We start from the raw sequence: 16,620 nt of genomic DNA, 5'->3' as shown, positions 1-16,620 counted from the left end.
TGAACGGTCAACATATTAATATTACTCTATTACACAATAATAATGACTTATGTTGTGTTAAAATTATTGTGCTAGAGATTAATATAGCAATATTGTTGTGTTAAACTGTAGTAGTTAATATTAGTGTGTTTAACAGTAATATCGTTAATATTACTGTCAACCACAGCAATATTGTTGTTTAAACGGGGGCAAAAAGATGTTAAAGAAAAAAATTCAAAAAAAAAAAAAATAAGTCAACGCCGAAGACCGGCGGCGACGGACGAAATTGTGCACTTTATTTTGTACAAACATGTTTCATAATATGCATACAGATATAATATATATAGTATGAGGGATGGTCATTGTAGTTTGCAAGAAATATGATATATTTTTCTTTGATTGAGTAGAATGTATAGACTAGTTGAACATGTAGAGTCCAATATATGTATCGATCGATGCATGGAGAGAACTCTATTGGTGGAGAGGGCTAAAGTTTCACATGTTATGATAAATTTAAAGAAATGATCAAAGAACTATTTTGCACAAGGCTAAAACCGTCTTTAATTTGTTTTAAGTGTCATGCATGATTGGCCAACATAATTGGAAAGTGCAGAACAACAATAAAGATATTCATCCATTCCCAAAATTAATTATAGTTTATTGTTCGGACTTTCAGCAAACAATTATTGTATACATAAAACTTTAATGAAAATAATAAGAGAGAAAAAAAGAAAAAAGGTTTGCGAATTTTAAATCCCACCACGTTATGTTTGCTGTGGACAGACGAGCATCTATTTTAATTGCTTTTGACAATCATATTTGTTTTTTCTTTCAATCTGCCCCTCCTATTTTTTAGTTTTATTTATTTTTTAATTAATTGGAAAAAATAAATAAAATAAATAAAAGAAAAAACAGATCTGTTTGATTAGTGCTGAGCAGGGCATATATTGCCATTGTTGAGAGCAAGCAAATAATACGGTATTTCAGTTAATTCCGTTTTCTATTCTGTCCGCGCAAACTAATTTATTCCCTCAAATCGCTCGCCGCTTCCCTCATTTGACCCTTTCCTTTTTTCGGAATTATACAATCTTTTCGATCCACCGTAAATCAATTGTTCTATCATATTCCAATTCCGTTGCTTTTTTGCTCCCGTCTGCAGTAAGACTGTTTGATTTTGATTTTTTTTTTTGGGTTTTTTTGGTGGTGATCGGATGGGATCAAACTGAAATATTTTTAAATTTTTCGTTTTTTTTTACAGCAAAAGTAGTGAAAAATGGACAAGGCAGATCTTGCCCAGAAGCTGTATAACAAAATGCGTCTGTGGGAATTCCCGGATCAATATGTTGTGGAGCCAACCGACGGCTCCTCTGCTTCCTTGCTCGCCATCAATCGTGTCGATGGCTCCATCAAGCTCATCGGTTTTTACTTTTTCCATTAACTATTCCGACGATTTTTTTTTTTTTTTGATGTAAAATTTGTTTAGTGTTTGATGTTGGGGGGTGGGGAAGAGGGTACTGTTATTTTTACGTGCTAATGTTATTTTTTTCTGCTCTCCTGTTGTACAGATGACATACCTCAATCCACCTCGCTTCGTGTTCCTAAAATTCGGACGATCTATGGCGTGGTTGGGATGCTTAAGCTCTTAGCAGGCAAGTTCTATGGCTTCATATATTCTTGTAGATGATTAACAATTAATGGCTGATGAGAGACTAATTCTTCCTTGTGTCTTTGCCTTGTGATTTCGAGAGCTTTCTTCTGTAGATCTATTAATATGTATAGTGCCTGAGATAAATATTATTCATCTTTACATGAATTTTTTGTTGAGTACTGGTTAAGATCCGCTTTTCAGTGCGTGTATTACACTGGTGCTTCTCTGCATAAGTTTGAATAAACATTAATTAAGTAAATGGTAATAAACCAAATACTTTGGCATTGGTAGGCATTGGTAGGTATTAACTTAGGGGGGGGATTTCATTTTACCTTTTCTGAAGTTCAGAAGAGAAATTCCTTAATGTGCATTTGAGAAAGCGTCAACTCACTTCTTGTTCAGCGACTGAGTATCTTCTGTTGTTTTTGCCAGTGTGATGCTAGTCCGGAGGTTTTCGATCTTTAATTTATATTTGTTCTTTTCAAGCATTTATTTCAGCAATGCCTTCTTTAACAGCGTTATAAATGGCAACTCATTTACACCACGAGGAAATTTCCTCCATAGGAATGCTGTTGCCACTGCCACTGTTAACTTAACTGTTAGGGACTATGTGCTGCCATACAATTTCTCGATAGGGTGGGGTGGAAGTGAGTTCTTTGTGGCTAATATGAAGTCAAATTCTCCTAAACGAACCCATTGGCCTTTGCCACAGTCTTGAAGTGTGATCAATTTTTTTGTTTTTCGGGTTTGCCTTCTTACTTCTCACATTTCAGTTGTGTTGAAACTCTATTCAAGAGGGGACATTTTGAATATATGAATTAGGTCACAAATTCATTGCCTCGAAACTGATTCAGCTGCCATCATGGTCTTATTTCAATTAAGGCTCACGCTGCTTTGTAAAATCCCATATGCAAAACTCAAATATTGTTCCTTCAGCACCTGGAGATAGTTCTGTCTCTGCCTACCATCAGCTTTCACTGTTGCCATTTATGCCACATTGCCTAATATTTTCCATTTTGACTCATGGGTTTTGTTTCCCTTAGGCCTGATAACTAAGAACCCTTGGAGGCATTTTCTGTGATAAATATAATCAATAACTAATTGTTGCTGGCATGATCCCTTTAAATATATTGGACTGTGTTCGGCAATTATTTGAAGGAATTTATTTTCTCATTTGAAATTTAAAAGGGACGTGCATGCATTTCCTTTCAGAATATAAAGTTTTGCAGTTACTACAGAGGAACATTCCGTCATATTAGTATACAGGATCCGTCGAAATAACATAGAGAGTTGATATTATTTGGTCTTGTTTACTAACTATCGTGTTGAGATAATTAAATATAATGGCATTGATTGCATATATACTACCTTTCTGATGGTGAGTTACTTAATTTATAAAGTTCAGATCATTTTTATCTTACACATCAAATGAGAAGGTTTTTGACGTGTAAAATGCATCTTATTCTTTTCCTTCATGTCCTTGATATTACTTTGAGCGTGGGTTCTGCTACTTGTTATAGCAAATGTCCTCGTTTTGTCATAAAATGTGTTTACAAAGACCATTCAACTGTCAGCCATGTTTCTTAATTGATTTTAAAAGCAACTACATGCCTAATAATCATTGCCAAATTACGTCGGGTTCACCTACATTCTAGGATTTTGAGTTCTCTTAGAGCTAGTTGGACTAACATTTACATTGACACCCGAGCTTGACAGGAATGTTCTTGGGTGAAGTAAACATCCTTAAGGTACTTGATATAAGGCGCAGAATCGTCATAGGTCTTTGTCTATGAAGTAATAATAAGAGAATAGCCTATACTGCATAAGATGTTTAAACTAAAAGGACAAAACATGATGAATTAAGAGATGTTGGTAGCTGATCCAGAAAAAAAGATAAGTAATGGTTTCAGATATTATAACATGTTAGGTTACTACAAACACTTTATTTCATCTGCCTAGCTGCCTCATGCAAGGTGAAAATATTTCCGTTAACAAACTTGGATTGGAATGAATAAATAGAATCGAGAATTGAGGATCAGATGGCATAAAAGAGAGATTAATTGACGAATATTCAGTCAAATTGGCAAAAGAGCTCCAAATAAGGTTAAGGTTAATCTAGATGTATAAGATTGTTTTAAATAGAAATTTATGTGGTTGATCCTAAATGCTTCGCTTCACTTACATTTAACAATGGCAAAAAGATAGTGCACTCTATATGATGTTCAATGGCCGTTAAGAAAGGATTGTTGCCTCTTTAGTAGTATGGTAGTCTTAATTGTCTTCTCCCTCTTAGTTTCCATTAAACTTGGCTTCATGTTTCCATAATCGATGTTCATATTTAACTTTTCAGGGTCATATTTATTTGTGATAACTGAACGAGAATGTGTTGGATCTTATTTGGGTTATCCCATCTTCAAAATTACATCAATGAAGGTTTTTCCTTGTGATCATTCTCTAAAAAATTCTCCAGAAGAACAGGTATACTTGTATTGCTTGTTTCTCCATGTTATCTTTGGAGCCTGTATTAGGGTTTGTTGTTTACAATGTTACGAATGCATAATTTTTTTAACAGAAGAAGATGGAGAATGAGTTTTCTCGCTTACTAAATGTTGCAGAGAGAACTCCGGGTCTATATTTCTCTTATGACGTGAATATTACATTGAGGTGAAGTTTTTCTCCACACAATGAGTGATTATTTACATGGTTGTTGGTTAGTTTTTTTTTTATAAGTTTTCTGTCTACAAGGTTTGCATTTAGAACTCTATTATGATATGCAAGTAACAGATGCATCACATTATTATGTCCCAAAGTATCACTTAAATAGAATTACGAACGAAAAAATATGTATGTTTGGCCTTTCAAAATTCTAACATCATCAAATACCTTCTCTACTGCTTACTATCTGTTACTTTTTATTTGATAAATTTTATGTATTTATTTATTAATTGTGTTATGCTTGTATTTGAAGTTTTGTTATGTTTTTTTGGAGTTGCAAGGGCTAAGATTTTGTTCGTCACTGTTCAGAAACATGTGCTGGTATTTTTACCGGTCAGTTTAAATCAGAAAATTGTTTTTTCTTGCAGCGGTCAGCGACTGCATGATCTGGGTGACGAATCGAAGTCGTTGCCTCTATGGAGACAAGTAAGTCTGGATATTTAAAAGATGTATTCCATGGACTGTTCGTAAAACTTATTGATCTGAAAATGTAGCATCTTGTTCCAGTATAGCTTTTTCTTCTCTTTTTGTTACTGATCTTGGAAATTTATTTGGAGTACACCGACTTCTGAAGAATCAGCTCTGACTCATTATTTTCCCTCTATTAAATTCATTGATCAGGCAGACCCTCGATTTCTTTGGAACAGTTATATGTTGGAAGTGCTTATAGATAACAAGGTTAGCTTACTGACCTTGGAAAGTTCCTTTAGATTTTTTCAATCACTTAACATTACATTGCTTTGTGCAGCTTGACCCGTACCTGCTTCCTGTCATGCAAGGCAGTATCCTTTTGAATGTCCCGATGTCCTTGTTCCTCATACTGAAGTATGATTATGATAACCATATTTTTTTAGCTAAGCCTTAACTTTTCATCAGCTTTTCAGAGCTTTCAAGCTGCCATTGGGAAAGATATCCTTGATGTTGCATTGATTGCACGAAGATGCACTAGGAGAACTGGTACACATATAAACATGCAATTTGAAAATCCTTACTCCATTCCCCACTCTCCATCTTCTTTTTTTTTGTTTGGCGCCCATCATCACGGGATGATGCTGACTAAACAATGACTAGGTGAAGCACAATTCTGCAATTTAATATGGTGAAGGGTGATCCACCTTTCTGTATGTTTGTGTCTAGCTTGCATGTGAGCTGACAACCCGTTAGCTTCTTTGAACAAATGATACGAGTATTTTGTTTGCATTGCCTTGTATAGCATAATCATATATCAACGACCCTTTGCAGTAATTACATAAATAATATTTACCAGTATTATATAATCCATCTGTCATCAACAGTGGGTTTAGGTTTTCTCTTTTGATACAATTTAATTTATCCGATAAATTTAATAGTAAAGAGTCTTTTCAATTTATCTTTGCGATTCTGTATGAGAATTTGTTGAGAGAAGAATACTTACTATTAGGATTCATTAATTGAACCCTCGTGCTTGCTCCGATGTTGGTAGAGCTAGTTCTCCTTATAAATTCTCCCAAATAGGAATTATCATTTAAAATGCATTGACTAACACATTGGTGAACATATTTGTTGCATTTTCTGAATTTAAATTTGAGATGATATCATTCTCGCCCATCTCAGTGTGCCAAAGATATTGATTTTATTTTCTTTCCCTGGCGTGCTAAAATGGAGAACTTCTTGTTCCGATGTTATACTCAGTTCAAGTAACTACGTGATTCGTCAACTCCTAACCACTTATTTGGAGAATAATAGTGTACAAACTTACTTTTGTAATTTTAACTCTACCCGGGGGCAAATTAGACCCACTGTTAGGGTGGTGGGAGGAGTGAATTAAACTTCCAGTTGGTTATAATTTTCCATATTTATGAAGGCACACGAATGTGGAGAAGAGGAGCTGATTCTGATGGTTTTGTTGCAAATTTCGTGGAAACTGAACAAATCGTCCAGCTAAATGGGTACACTGCATCTTTTATTCAGGTAAATTCCCGATAGACCTTAATGAAATTTATTTATTGTTGTAATACAGTCTCTTCTATGGTAGTGTTTTTAGGCATTGCTTTTGGTTCTCTAAAATGATGAGATGCTTCAAGGTGCTTCACTCACATAAAGAGCTTGAATAAATGGTTTACATTAATCATGCACTTGGACTGCGTGTCAGTAATTTCAGTTAATAAGTAAAAACATAAGATACATAGCATCGTTGTTGTAAAAATCTTGAAAAGTTTTATATGTTCCACGAAAGCTTAGACTTTTTTTCCCTTCACATCTATTAAATCGAGATAAAGTTGAGCTCAATATGCTTATTTACTAGAACTGACATTGACGAGAATGCTTTTACTTCCTCATGAAATATCTATGCTTAACACAATATTTTCGTGAAGGCTAAGCAAGGAAATGTTTGGCATCAACATAGACCTATTCAAGGATGTGTCAAATTAGTAAACTTTGATTTTGTATCACAGGTGCTATGTTTTGAAGCTGCAAGATTACATAGCCATGCACATGAGTTAGTTAATGGCTTGATAACCTATATCTAATTTGCCACTTAGGTAGTAGATATAACTTGATATCACGTATTAGGGAGTGGATATCCATTTATGTGGATAAACTATATCAAATAAAGTTTTAATGTAGTTTATGGTATTTATTAGTTTACTTATGGTAATTTAACTAGCGCGTTATTTGATTATTAATTTCCTCTTCCAGATCCGAGGGTCAATACCATTACTTTGGGACCAGATTGTTGATTTGACATACAAGCCGAAGTTCGAAATTGTGAGACCGGAGGAAGCAGTGAGTAGTTTTCCAATCTTTAGATTATGATCTGAACCTAACATATTGCAGCTGTTTTGCTGACTTCTTCACCTATACATCTCTGCAGCCCCGAGTAGCTGAGCGGCACTTTCTGGATCTTAGAAAGAAGTATGGAAATGTTCTTGCTGTTGATCTAGTCAACAAGGTAAATGGATCTCCATTAATGTTAAATTTTGCTGATTTCCCTAATAGCTTTGCAATTTTGCCTGACAATAACTGGGCCAAATTGCCGATGAAAATTGCTATTTTATCCTGTTACCACCTATAAAATTGTCTCAACTTGTGATGTGTTTTTGGTCAATGTTTACCTTCAAACCTAACTTATTTCCTATTTCCTATTTTTTTATCCAAACTTCGAATTCTCTTAAGATAGAAGTTTTCTCCGAAAATCCTTAAAACCCCTTAGTTTCACGGTTTGAGCTTCTCCTTAATATACTTCACTTGTAAAAACTAGTTTGCTCAAATTAGAGGAAAGTAAGCTGCATGTTCCTAACCCGAATGAGATGGCTGTGAAAATAGTCTGTTAAAGATGATCTAAAATTGACCTTATTATACTGTCGTTTTAAAATAGGAATGCTTTCCTGAGTCCAATAAATAGAGCAAAGTTCAGAAAAAGGTAATTCATCCTAAAATGATCATTGATCTCTAGGTTTATTTGTGCCAGACAAATGTATATCTCATTTGCCGAAGACATCAAGAAGAATCAAATAGATTAGTCAAGAAAAACACATTCCTCTTATGGAGAAAAATGTGTCATACCACATTACTGCTACCTGAGCTTCCATGTGATGGCATGAAGACACATTCCTTTGACTTCAGACACCAGATGCTTCTAACCACTTCTATATCAACAACATCGATCTTGGATTCCTATATGCAAAGCACACCAATCATGCTTTTCCAATTTTCTCCTTCATTGCTCACCTCTTATATCTCTCCCTAAAACCTGGACTCTGATTTTTCATCAATATTACAAGCTTTCCCTTGGTTTATGAAGTTATCTAATTATCATGAGGTTAAGTTTTTTAACTCGCTATCTCATGTTTTGGTTTTCCTTATGTTAAAGTTGCATTTGTCCCACATCATCAATTTGTTGGTCTCTTGCAATGTTTAAATGTCCAATGGTCACCCTCTCTCCTTGAGTTAGTTTTTGGATATGAGTTATACCAAGACCCATTTAATATGGTATTAGAGAGCAAGTTTGTAGGCGATGGTTCATTTGGATCCCGACCCATTTGTATGACACGTTACACGGGGGTGTTAGTATTTGCATTTGCCCCATTTGTATGACAGTTAGGAAACATCTTGCTACTCTTATATTCACCAAGTTCTATAAATGTTGGTGGATTATTGATGGTGATATCCGATGTCAAGCTACCAACTCTGTTTCAGCCATATTGTTGCACATAGAGCTGTAAATGGACAAGAACATAAGAAATAGTTATCTAAGAGTGAGTTGATCCTATTATTCATAATATACTTAGCTAATCAATTAAAATTTGTTTCCCTCAGTTAGAAACAAAACAGATGCGATTTCGATAAAATAAAAATACCAAAAATTTATAGTATTCTCGGTTGGTTCTTCATTTTTCTTTGGTTATGTTATCTTCTTGAACATTACATTTTCTGGTTTTGGTTAAGTTGGTACATTTAACCTTATCTTCTGAACTTCTAACAGCATGGAGGTGAGGGGCGCTTATGTGAAAAGTTTGGTCAGGCTATGGAACCTCTTGCCAGCGATGATGTGAGGTAAGATTGTCTTTCGATCTGATCATTTAGTTTTCATTGATCACATGTGGGCGATCCCGTTAAATTCTAACCATACAATATTTTGCAGATATCTGCACTTTGATTTTCACAAGATATGTGGACATGTGCATTTTGAGCGTCTTTCCACTCTTTATGAACAAATGGAGGATTTTCTCATCAAAAGCAGGTATAATTATTATGAGGAGGAGCAAAGAGATTTCTTACTTGTCTGTTTTCTTTTGTCAACTACTGCTTGCTTCGTTTATTTATTCAGTTTTATACTTGTTGTTTTTTCATAGTGTTCTTTGTTTATGTTATAATGATATATTGTGTTTCCGGAGTGATAGTTGAGGTAAATGAATTCGATCATAAGCGTAAGAACTAGCGTACATGGACTTCCCTTCCTAAAAAGCGAGCATGATACTGTTTTTAGGCTCAGAGAAATAGAAAAAGAATAAATCTTGTATCTTGACTCTTAGCTAACTGGCTAATAGGGTAAGAACCATTTAGTACACAATTGTGATCTGAAATACAGTGTTTCAGGATTTTTTTGGATTGATGAGATGGTATAGTTGATCTGGGATTATCCACCTATTCACAATTTGCCTCTAAAGCATAACATGACCAAATTTGAAGCAGAGTGAAACTTAAAAGATATTACCATAATATTGAACAGATAACAATGCTTCATTCTATTGGAATGCCGTCTTGAAGTGTGTGAAAGTTGATGTTGATTATTTTTATCCAAATATTGCAGTAATGTTATTATAAAATATGTCTTAATGTCATTTACTAAGCGAAGGAATTCCTTTGACCAAATCCAGTCCATAAATCAATTAATACTTATTTGATTTCACACATATGCTAGAGTATAGAAGTAGCTTGTTATTTACTGACAAGCGTTAATGAGGCTATGTTTTTACAATTGCTTTGATTCTTAGGTTTTGGGCATATTAGTCATTTAAATTTCTTTTGTTTTATTACCAAATTATTGTTCTAAATTAGATCAAACCCAATCAAATTTCTAGCTATGTTGCCTGGATATTTACTGCTTGTGGGGGTATGACAGGTATCTTTTGTTAAATGAGAAGGGGGAGAAAGTTGAAGGTCAAGTTGGAGTCGTGAGGACCAATTGCATTGATTGCCTGGACCGCACAAATGTCACCCAGGTACATTTTCTTTTGTCAGTTGCATAATTTCATGAATCAATTTTAATGTTGTGGTGTTATTTTGCTTCTAAAGTACTTCTCATGTGTTGTTAGATAGAAGAACTACTTGCATTTACAAGTTTTTTCTTAGTTGATATCTCGGAGGACATAGATATGGTTATACTTTTTAGTTTGAGAAATGGAAACATATATATTGAGTGTATGTATTGGAACCAGATACTTGTTTTGCCTTGCTTGTATACGCTAGTTAATTTTCTTTCCCAAAAAATTGCTTTCAAGGAATCGGTAGATACTTGGGCTGCATCTTGGCATAGAATCTTGAGTTCTGTACCATTTGTGTTAAATAATAGAGGGATCACAGTCTGCGTGTATATATAATGCATTTGTTCATCAGTGGAACATTTCCTCTATAGACTCTTTTAGCTTAAGGGACAGTATACGCAATAAAAGAGGTTAAAACCCAACTACTAAGATTCTCTAGTTAAAATAATCAAGTCGATATAACATAGAACCGGACTTCTTTTTGTTGTGAATCTGGGGCCATTTGTTCTACAATACATATAGTGCAAAAAAAATTGACATGGGAGAAAAATAAAGAAAAGAAAATGGCATCGGTCTCAGCGATAGGATTTTCCCATCATTTTCCCTTTGTTTTCTGTCTTTTATTTGCAGAGCATGATTGCTCGGAAAATGCTGGAATATCAACTTCGAAGGCTTGGTGTTTTTGATGCTGAGGAAACTATTAGTACACATCCCAATTTTGATGACAGCTTTAAAATTTGTAAGTATCAGTTTGTTAACTAGTTTATTAATTCAGATATACAATAGGCCTAATGTTACTTTAATTAATATTGCAGCATTGGACAATTTTTTTTTTTTACCTTTATGCTGAGACATCTAAAAAATCTTCATGAGCCTTTTAATCTTCTCATACCTTCTCATTCTTCAACTTTAAATTTCAGTGTGGGCTAACCACGGGGATGACATAAGCATTCAGTACTCTGGTACTCCTGCTTTAAAAGGAGATTTTGTCAGGTATATTTTAACAAGTCATTTTCCCTGTATAGACATTTTATTCCTGGGTGGTCCATTTAAGAAAATAATAACAGGGTGGTGGGAGTTCCATTAAAGAAGTTATTACTAAATCAGTCTTGAATTTTTCAATTGTTTTTTTACCAATCTCAGTTAGTGTTAATTTTTTTGGAATTTCATAAACTGTAGGTCATTCTGTAATTTATGTTAGGCACTTTTATTTAAATTCGTTTCATGTTTAGAATATTAATAAGTTAGTTTTAGCAGGATAAAAGTCTAGCCCCGGTTCAAATAGGTGACCTTGGTGCATTTATGTACAGTGTAACCTTTTGTTATTCCTTAAAGAGGAATACGTATCAGCTAATTCGATTTGTCAAAGAAGCGCTTTTTGTGGGTATAGTGGCACATTACCAAATCCAAACCCCTATTTTAATTTGTCTCTTATTCTTTTCTCCTTCACAATCTTCAACATTTTAACTTTTTTGTTCAGCTCAAGAATATCATATAATACTAATCTATGCTTTCCTATTGTTATTCCTTGGAACCCTAATGACACTGTTCATAGGTTCTATTTATATCCTCTGAACACCATGTGAATAGCATTGTAAGTTTGTCTTGCCTCATAAGTCAATTTTATTTTTCTTACCTCTGCTGACGTGAAATCTCAAAAATTATTTGAGTTAGGGAACCCTCATAAAACAAAACTCCGTGGACTGGTGCGTAATGTGCATGATTTTTTTAAATCTTTGAATTCAATATGGCATATTAGACTGAAGTGCGACTTTTGTGTCCTCGGGCTCTTTTATATCAATAGTATTGCTAATGCCAGAGAATGATAGCATTAGACTGTGTGTGTGACAGTAGCTATTTTAGGTGGTTGGCCAGTCTTCATACATAAAACGTATCTGACCCTTGATTGAGTGTTGAGATTGTTGGTACCTTTTTGCAAATTGGCATTCTTTTGACAGATCCATTATATATATCATCTCGCTTTTAACTTTTATGTAAGCTTCTTTTGTTAGTTTTCTCCTAGTTCTTGATGCTTGTTGGATTTTGACATTCCATAGCAGAACTTGGACGAATCAAGTTAGCTGTTAATTCAGAGACGCATATGATATCTCTAAATCTATTCCTTAAGTTAGAAACTTTTTCCTCTAATATCAGATGTGGCCAGAGGACAATCCAAGGGGTTGTGAACGATGGCTGGAATGCTCTCATGCGGTACTACTTAAACAACTTCTGTGACGGTACAAAACAGGTCTGAACGCTTTCCCTTTCCATACCCAATGGCTTGTAAATTCACTTGCACTTAAGTGTCGGCTCTAATTCCTCTTGGAATTGGTTTTAGCATTTTCTGGTTCAACATGGTCCGCTAATCGGACTGCATCCCAGTTCAGATATCTCTTTCTGCTCTGGTTTCAGTTTGTTTAGCATATGCTAGACTAGAAGCTGAATTTGCCAATTTTCTTCCTGTAATTTAGTCATCAAGTCTCTCCTATATGATAAATTATTATTTGGAAATTCATGCTTATCGAATTGACTTAATCATATGAAATCTTGATAATTTTCCCTTTGCTTTCCGTCTGAAGGATGCAATTGATTTACTGCAAGGACATTATATTGTTTCTGTTTCTCGAAGTATGACTCCTACAGCACAGAAAGGCGGCGTTGAGGCTATGGCTGTAAGTAGTTACCAGCTTCTCTCCTCTTCTATTTAATTATGTAAATTCAAGTTTATTTCAGTAAGATATCATCAACATACATGTTTGAATGTCTCTGAGACAACTAGTATGATATGAATTTCTCGTTCAATAATCTTGGCATTTTTGGGGTGATGTTGGTTTAGTTTTAGAAAATAAACAATTTTAGTCATCCTAATTTATGAGAAGCCGATGTTTCTTCTATGCCATTTAGCTAATAACTTACTAGGTAACTGGATACAGATCTAAGTTTAAGTTGACAGTTTAAAAATCTGAGATCTCACTGAAAAAATTAATATCCATTAATATAGTTTTAGACTAGTGATCGAATATTTCCAGGAGTATTATCTTAGAGTGCATCCACATGAAATCACTGTAAAAGATTTTATGGCTAATCTACTTAATCAATGCACTTCTATCGTAGTTATGATTAGATGCCTGTGGGTTTCCATATTTATCTGCATAAGACTTTTTTAATGCCTCTATATTAGCAGGGATACTAGTGTTTGTAGTATCTCAAATCGAATTGTCATTCGTGAAAACCGAAGTATTGGAAATGTGAATTTCTTAAATATATATTATCTCCTTCCGTACCTCATTTTGTCCTTGCATTAGTTCCTCTGAGAATCTTCTGCTTTAGTTTTCACCAGATAACGAATTACGAGTGATGTTGTATTATTCCTTTTTGCAGTCCTTTCCTCTGGCTTTTTCGCTGATTATGACTGGATTCTTATTTGCAACAATGTCGCTAAGACGAGGTCAGATATTAACAACTTCTGCTTGTAGTTTTATTTTTACTCTTCCTCTTGTTTGCATACTCCTTATTTGTCGTTGGTCGTAGTTAACTTACAGATCCGTGATTTTTACCTTGTTGGATGTAGTGGGCCTTTGAGTTCATTGAATTATGGAACTGGCATTTTAAGAAGTTTTAATATATTGATGACGATTTGTATGCTCTTCTATCATTCATTCTAGATCTAAATTTAGAGTCGAAATAGCTGTTATGCATCTTTTAGAATAGCAAAAGAGTTCCGAATGTGATTTTGTGGGGCAGAGAAACTGAAATTATTAAGGCACGACCACAATGTAAAGAAAATCGAACCAATTATTTCTTAATATGGAGAAATCCCAAAAAGTTGGATAGGATCAACAAGTATTGAAACATGATTATTGAAAGATGCCTGTCCCTGGTGTCAAAAAGTAGAGATGCCTTCTACCGATGAAATTTTTTCGAGTATTTTCCTACTTCTCTGACCGAACTAATTATTTTCGTAATAGTTTTATTGCTCATAAATTTAACTTGTATTTCTAAGTGATATCCGGGGAGTTCTTTCATAGAGCTTATTCAATTAGTTTTTGACTGTCAGACTTGCATTTATAATCTCATGTGTACTGACTAGCATCTTTATTAATTCTTTTGCAGTTCGTTACGACATGTGGAATTTATTGTTTTCGATGATGTGGGCGAGCATGAGTTTGGTTATAGCAGCATTTGTTAGAGCCAATGGTCGTGTTTTCTGTAACCGCCCTCGTCTCCATCAACCTAGGCGCTGATTGATGATTATGGTTCCAAAATTAGTTGGCACTTTCACCGACACTCATCAACCATTCTTCTAACCACACTGCTCATGAATCTATCTATATCTATTGTTAAATTTTGTAGTACACACACACATTCTTTCCTTGTCAAACCGTCGTCTATAATCTCTATTTGTTAAATTATCACCCCATATTTATGGTGGTTGTTTTTTGCACTGAAGAATATAAATACCAGTACAATAATTTACATTCATTCACATTTGTAATTTGTACTCGTTTTGTTGATTTTTTTTTCTTCCATTTCCACGAGTCTCGGTTCTGTTGTTTCATCGACGATGATCACATGCTTTCGCCTCTTAGCCTACTAATTTTGTGAATGTTTTCAAAAAATGAAAATGAATTGGTTTGTGTGGTGATCCCAGTTTCGTTTCTTGGATGAACCTTTCAAATCAGAATGCAGGTAAACGTTTATTCGGCAGGCATCAAGCACAAGTGGTGTTCGACGAATTGACCAACAGAAATCGGAGCTAAATGCACTGGATTTGCAGCATTAGGAACAAGAACACAAATATAATGTGATGTTGGAACAAGTCATTGACCACTTTTACACTCAGGTGAATTATTATTAAAATTGTAACATAGAAAAATTTCATATGGAAAGACTAAAATCATCACATCTGCTTCCTTCTCCTCTCCAGCAAAGGAAACACTCTCTGGTAGTTGAGCACCGCCCACACCAGATGCCGTAACCCAATCTCCGGCCACAAATCCCTCGGTGAATACAAAACACAATTCGAAGTCTGCCAAAGCAAGAAATTACTCAATCGAGTCTCCCCCGAAGTTCTCACCAAAATATCTGGATCAGGTGCCACTCCCATATACATGTGCCTCTCTATATCCACCACCTTTAATTCCTCTTCGTCCCCATTGCGGGCCCCACTCGGTCGAACCCAGGCCCGCTTAGCTTCGCAAGATTCTCGAGCAGCATGCACAATCTCATCGGTCGAAGTGTAGGCCACGCATATTAGCAGCACAATCTTGTCGTTGTTTGAAGTAGCTTCCATAGCCTTTACAGCAGCTTGTCTTACAGGCTCTTTTAGTAGCTCCAAATTTCCGATGAAATATACCCTCACTCCGTATTTGCTCACTATACTCTCTTCCTTGAGCATCCCTTGGATTTTCTCGTGCATTAAATCCATCACAGCATCGACTTCATGGGGTTTTCTTTTGAAATTGTCGATGCTGAAAGCGTATATTGTTACGTATTTCACCCCGAGCTCACAGCAGTACTTGCACAGAGTCATTAGAGATAAGAAACCGGCTCTATAGCCCATTCCTTCGTTCAGGTTCCGTTTTTTGGCGTATCTTCGATTTCCATCCAATATGAAGGCTATGTGGTTTGGGATGGGACCCACCGAGAGGATACGGAATAGAGATTTTCGCATGTAGCTAATTGAACTACCGAATAATCTGACTGCAAGTGTATCTGTCTTGTTCTCCATTATTATATATATCTACTCAGTTAGCCAAAATTAACAAAAGAGAAATGTTAATGAAGAACTCGAAAATGGATAATGTAGTGTTCCTGGTATATAAGCAATTAGGCATGACCAATCGAATTTATCTAAAGATCATACAATTGAGAAATGAAATCTACGAAGACAGTGAAAGAGAGACGAAACCTGGAAATATTACGAATTACGCGTAAGGAAAGAAACTCCTATTCAAGAACAAAGCTAAGAGAGGATACTATTTGCTCACAATTTTAGTTTTGATTTATTTAATTATTTATTTTTTTAACTATTAGGATATAATTTCATGAAGGGTTCGACTGCCACACAATCTTGATGTGAGCGTGAAAAGTTCTTGTTTTTGTTAATAATGAAAAGAGTGATGAGAGCAAGATGGAAGGGTAGCCGACAATGGCAATCACAGTTTTGGTGTGATTTGTTGATTTATTGCACTTACTACGGAATTATATTTTATAATGATTTCTTTTGTGTTTTCTGGTATTGGATTTTATTTATTCATTTTTCTTTCTTCCATCACGGTTAACTTATAATTTTGTTATAAGTTATAATTTTATGGAGGCAATTGATCGTAGTAGTATGTATTGATGCAACATTCGGTGTGATTTTGTACATAAATAATTTTTTTGTAAGATATATCATTTTCGGTGCCTTTCAGTTGAAATGTACTAAATATAGGTTGAACACAAGCATTTTTGGGTGTCCGAAAGGCTGAAGTCATTCGTATTCTGCTCTAACGCGCGAATATTATAGTATGGTATGCATCTAAAAGA

At 34.9% G+C, this 16,620-nt stretch overlaps 2 protein-coding genes across 3 annotated transcripts; one reads left to right on the top strand and one right to left on the bottom strand.

The window, feature by feature from the left end:
- Positions 1-673: 673 nt before the first annotated feature.
- Positions 674-14,618, top strand: LOC105965788 (phosphoinositide phosphatase SAC7-like). 2 transcript variants are annotated; one of them, XM_088826909.1, is made up of 21 exons: positions 674-1,137; positions 1,238-1,397; positions 1,545-1,628; positions 3,978-4,105; positions 4,200-4,291; positions 4,711-4,768; positions 4,964-5,020; positions 5,091-5,124; positions 5,219-5,299; positions 6,186-6,292; positions 7,022-7,108; positions 7,197-7,274; positions 8,808-8,878; positions 8,967-9,065; positions 9,948-10,047; positions 10,720-10,828; positions 11,010-11,082; positions 12,244-12,337; positions 12,669-12,761; positions 13,471-13,537; positions 14,203-14,618. In XM_088826909.1, exons 2-21 carry the CDS (start codon positions 1,253-1,255, stop codon positions 14,331-14,333), a joined length of 1,788 nt encoding a protein of 595 aa, XP_088683035.1. In that variant the 5' UTR covers positions 674-1,137; positions 1,238-1,252; the 3' UTR covers positions 14,334-14,618. The 2 variants fall into 2 exon arrangements, with proteins under 2 accessions (XP_088683035.1, XP_012845799.2); XM_012990345.2 differs by having other exon boundaries at positions 757-957.
- Positions 14,512-16,098, bottom strand: LOC105965789 (dehydrodolichyl diphosphate synthase 6). Its single transcript, XM_012990346.2, has one exon. The coding sequence runs from the start codon at positions 15,818-15,820 to the stop codon at positions 14,990-14,992; it is 831 nt and encodes a 276-aa protein (XP_012845800.2). The 5' UTR covers positions 15,821-16,098; the 3' UTR covers positions 14,512-14,989.
- Positions 16,099-16,620: the final 522 nt, after the last annotated feature.

This window comes from Erythranthe guttata, chromosome 12 (genome assembly GCF_056151865.1).
Source record: "Erythranthe guttata isolate IM_541 chromosome 12, IM_541, whole genome shotgun sequence".
NCBI lineage: Eukaryota > Viridiplantae > Streptophyta > Magnoliopsida > Lamiales > Phrymaceae > Erythranthe > Erythranthe guttata.
Note: the sequence above shows the minus strand (reverse complement) of the source record. Positions and strands in the feature narration are given on the sequence as shown.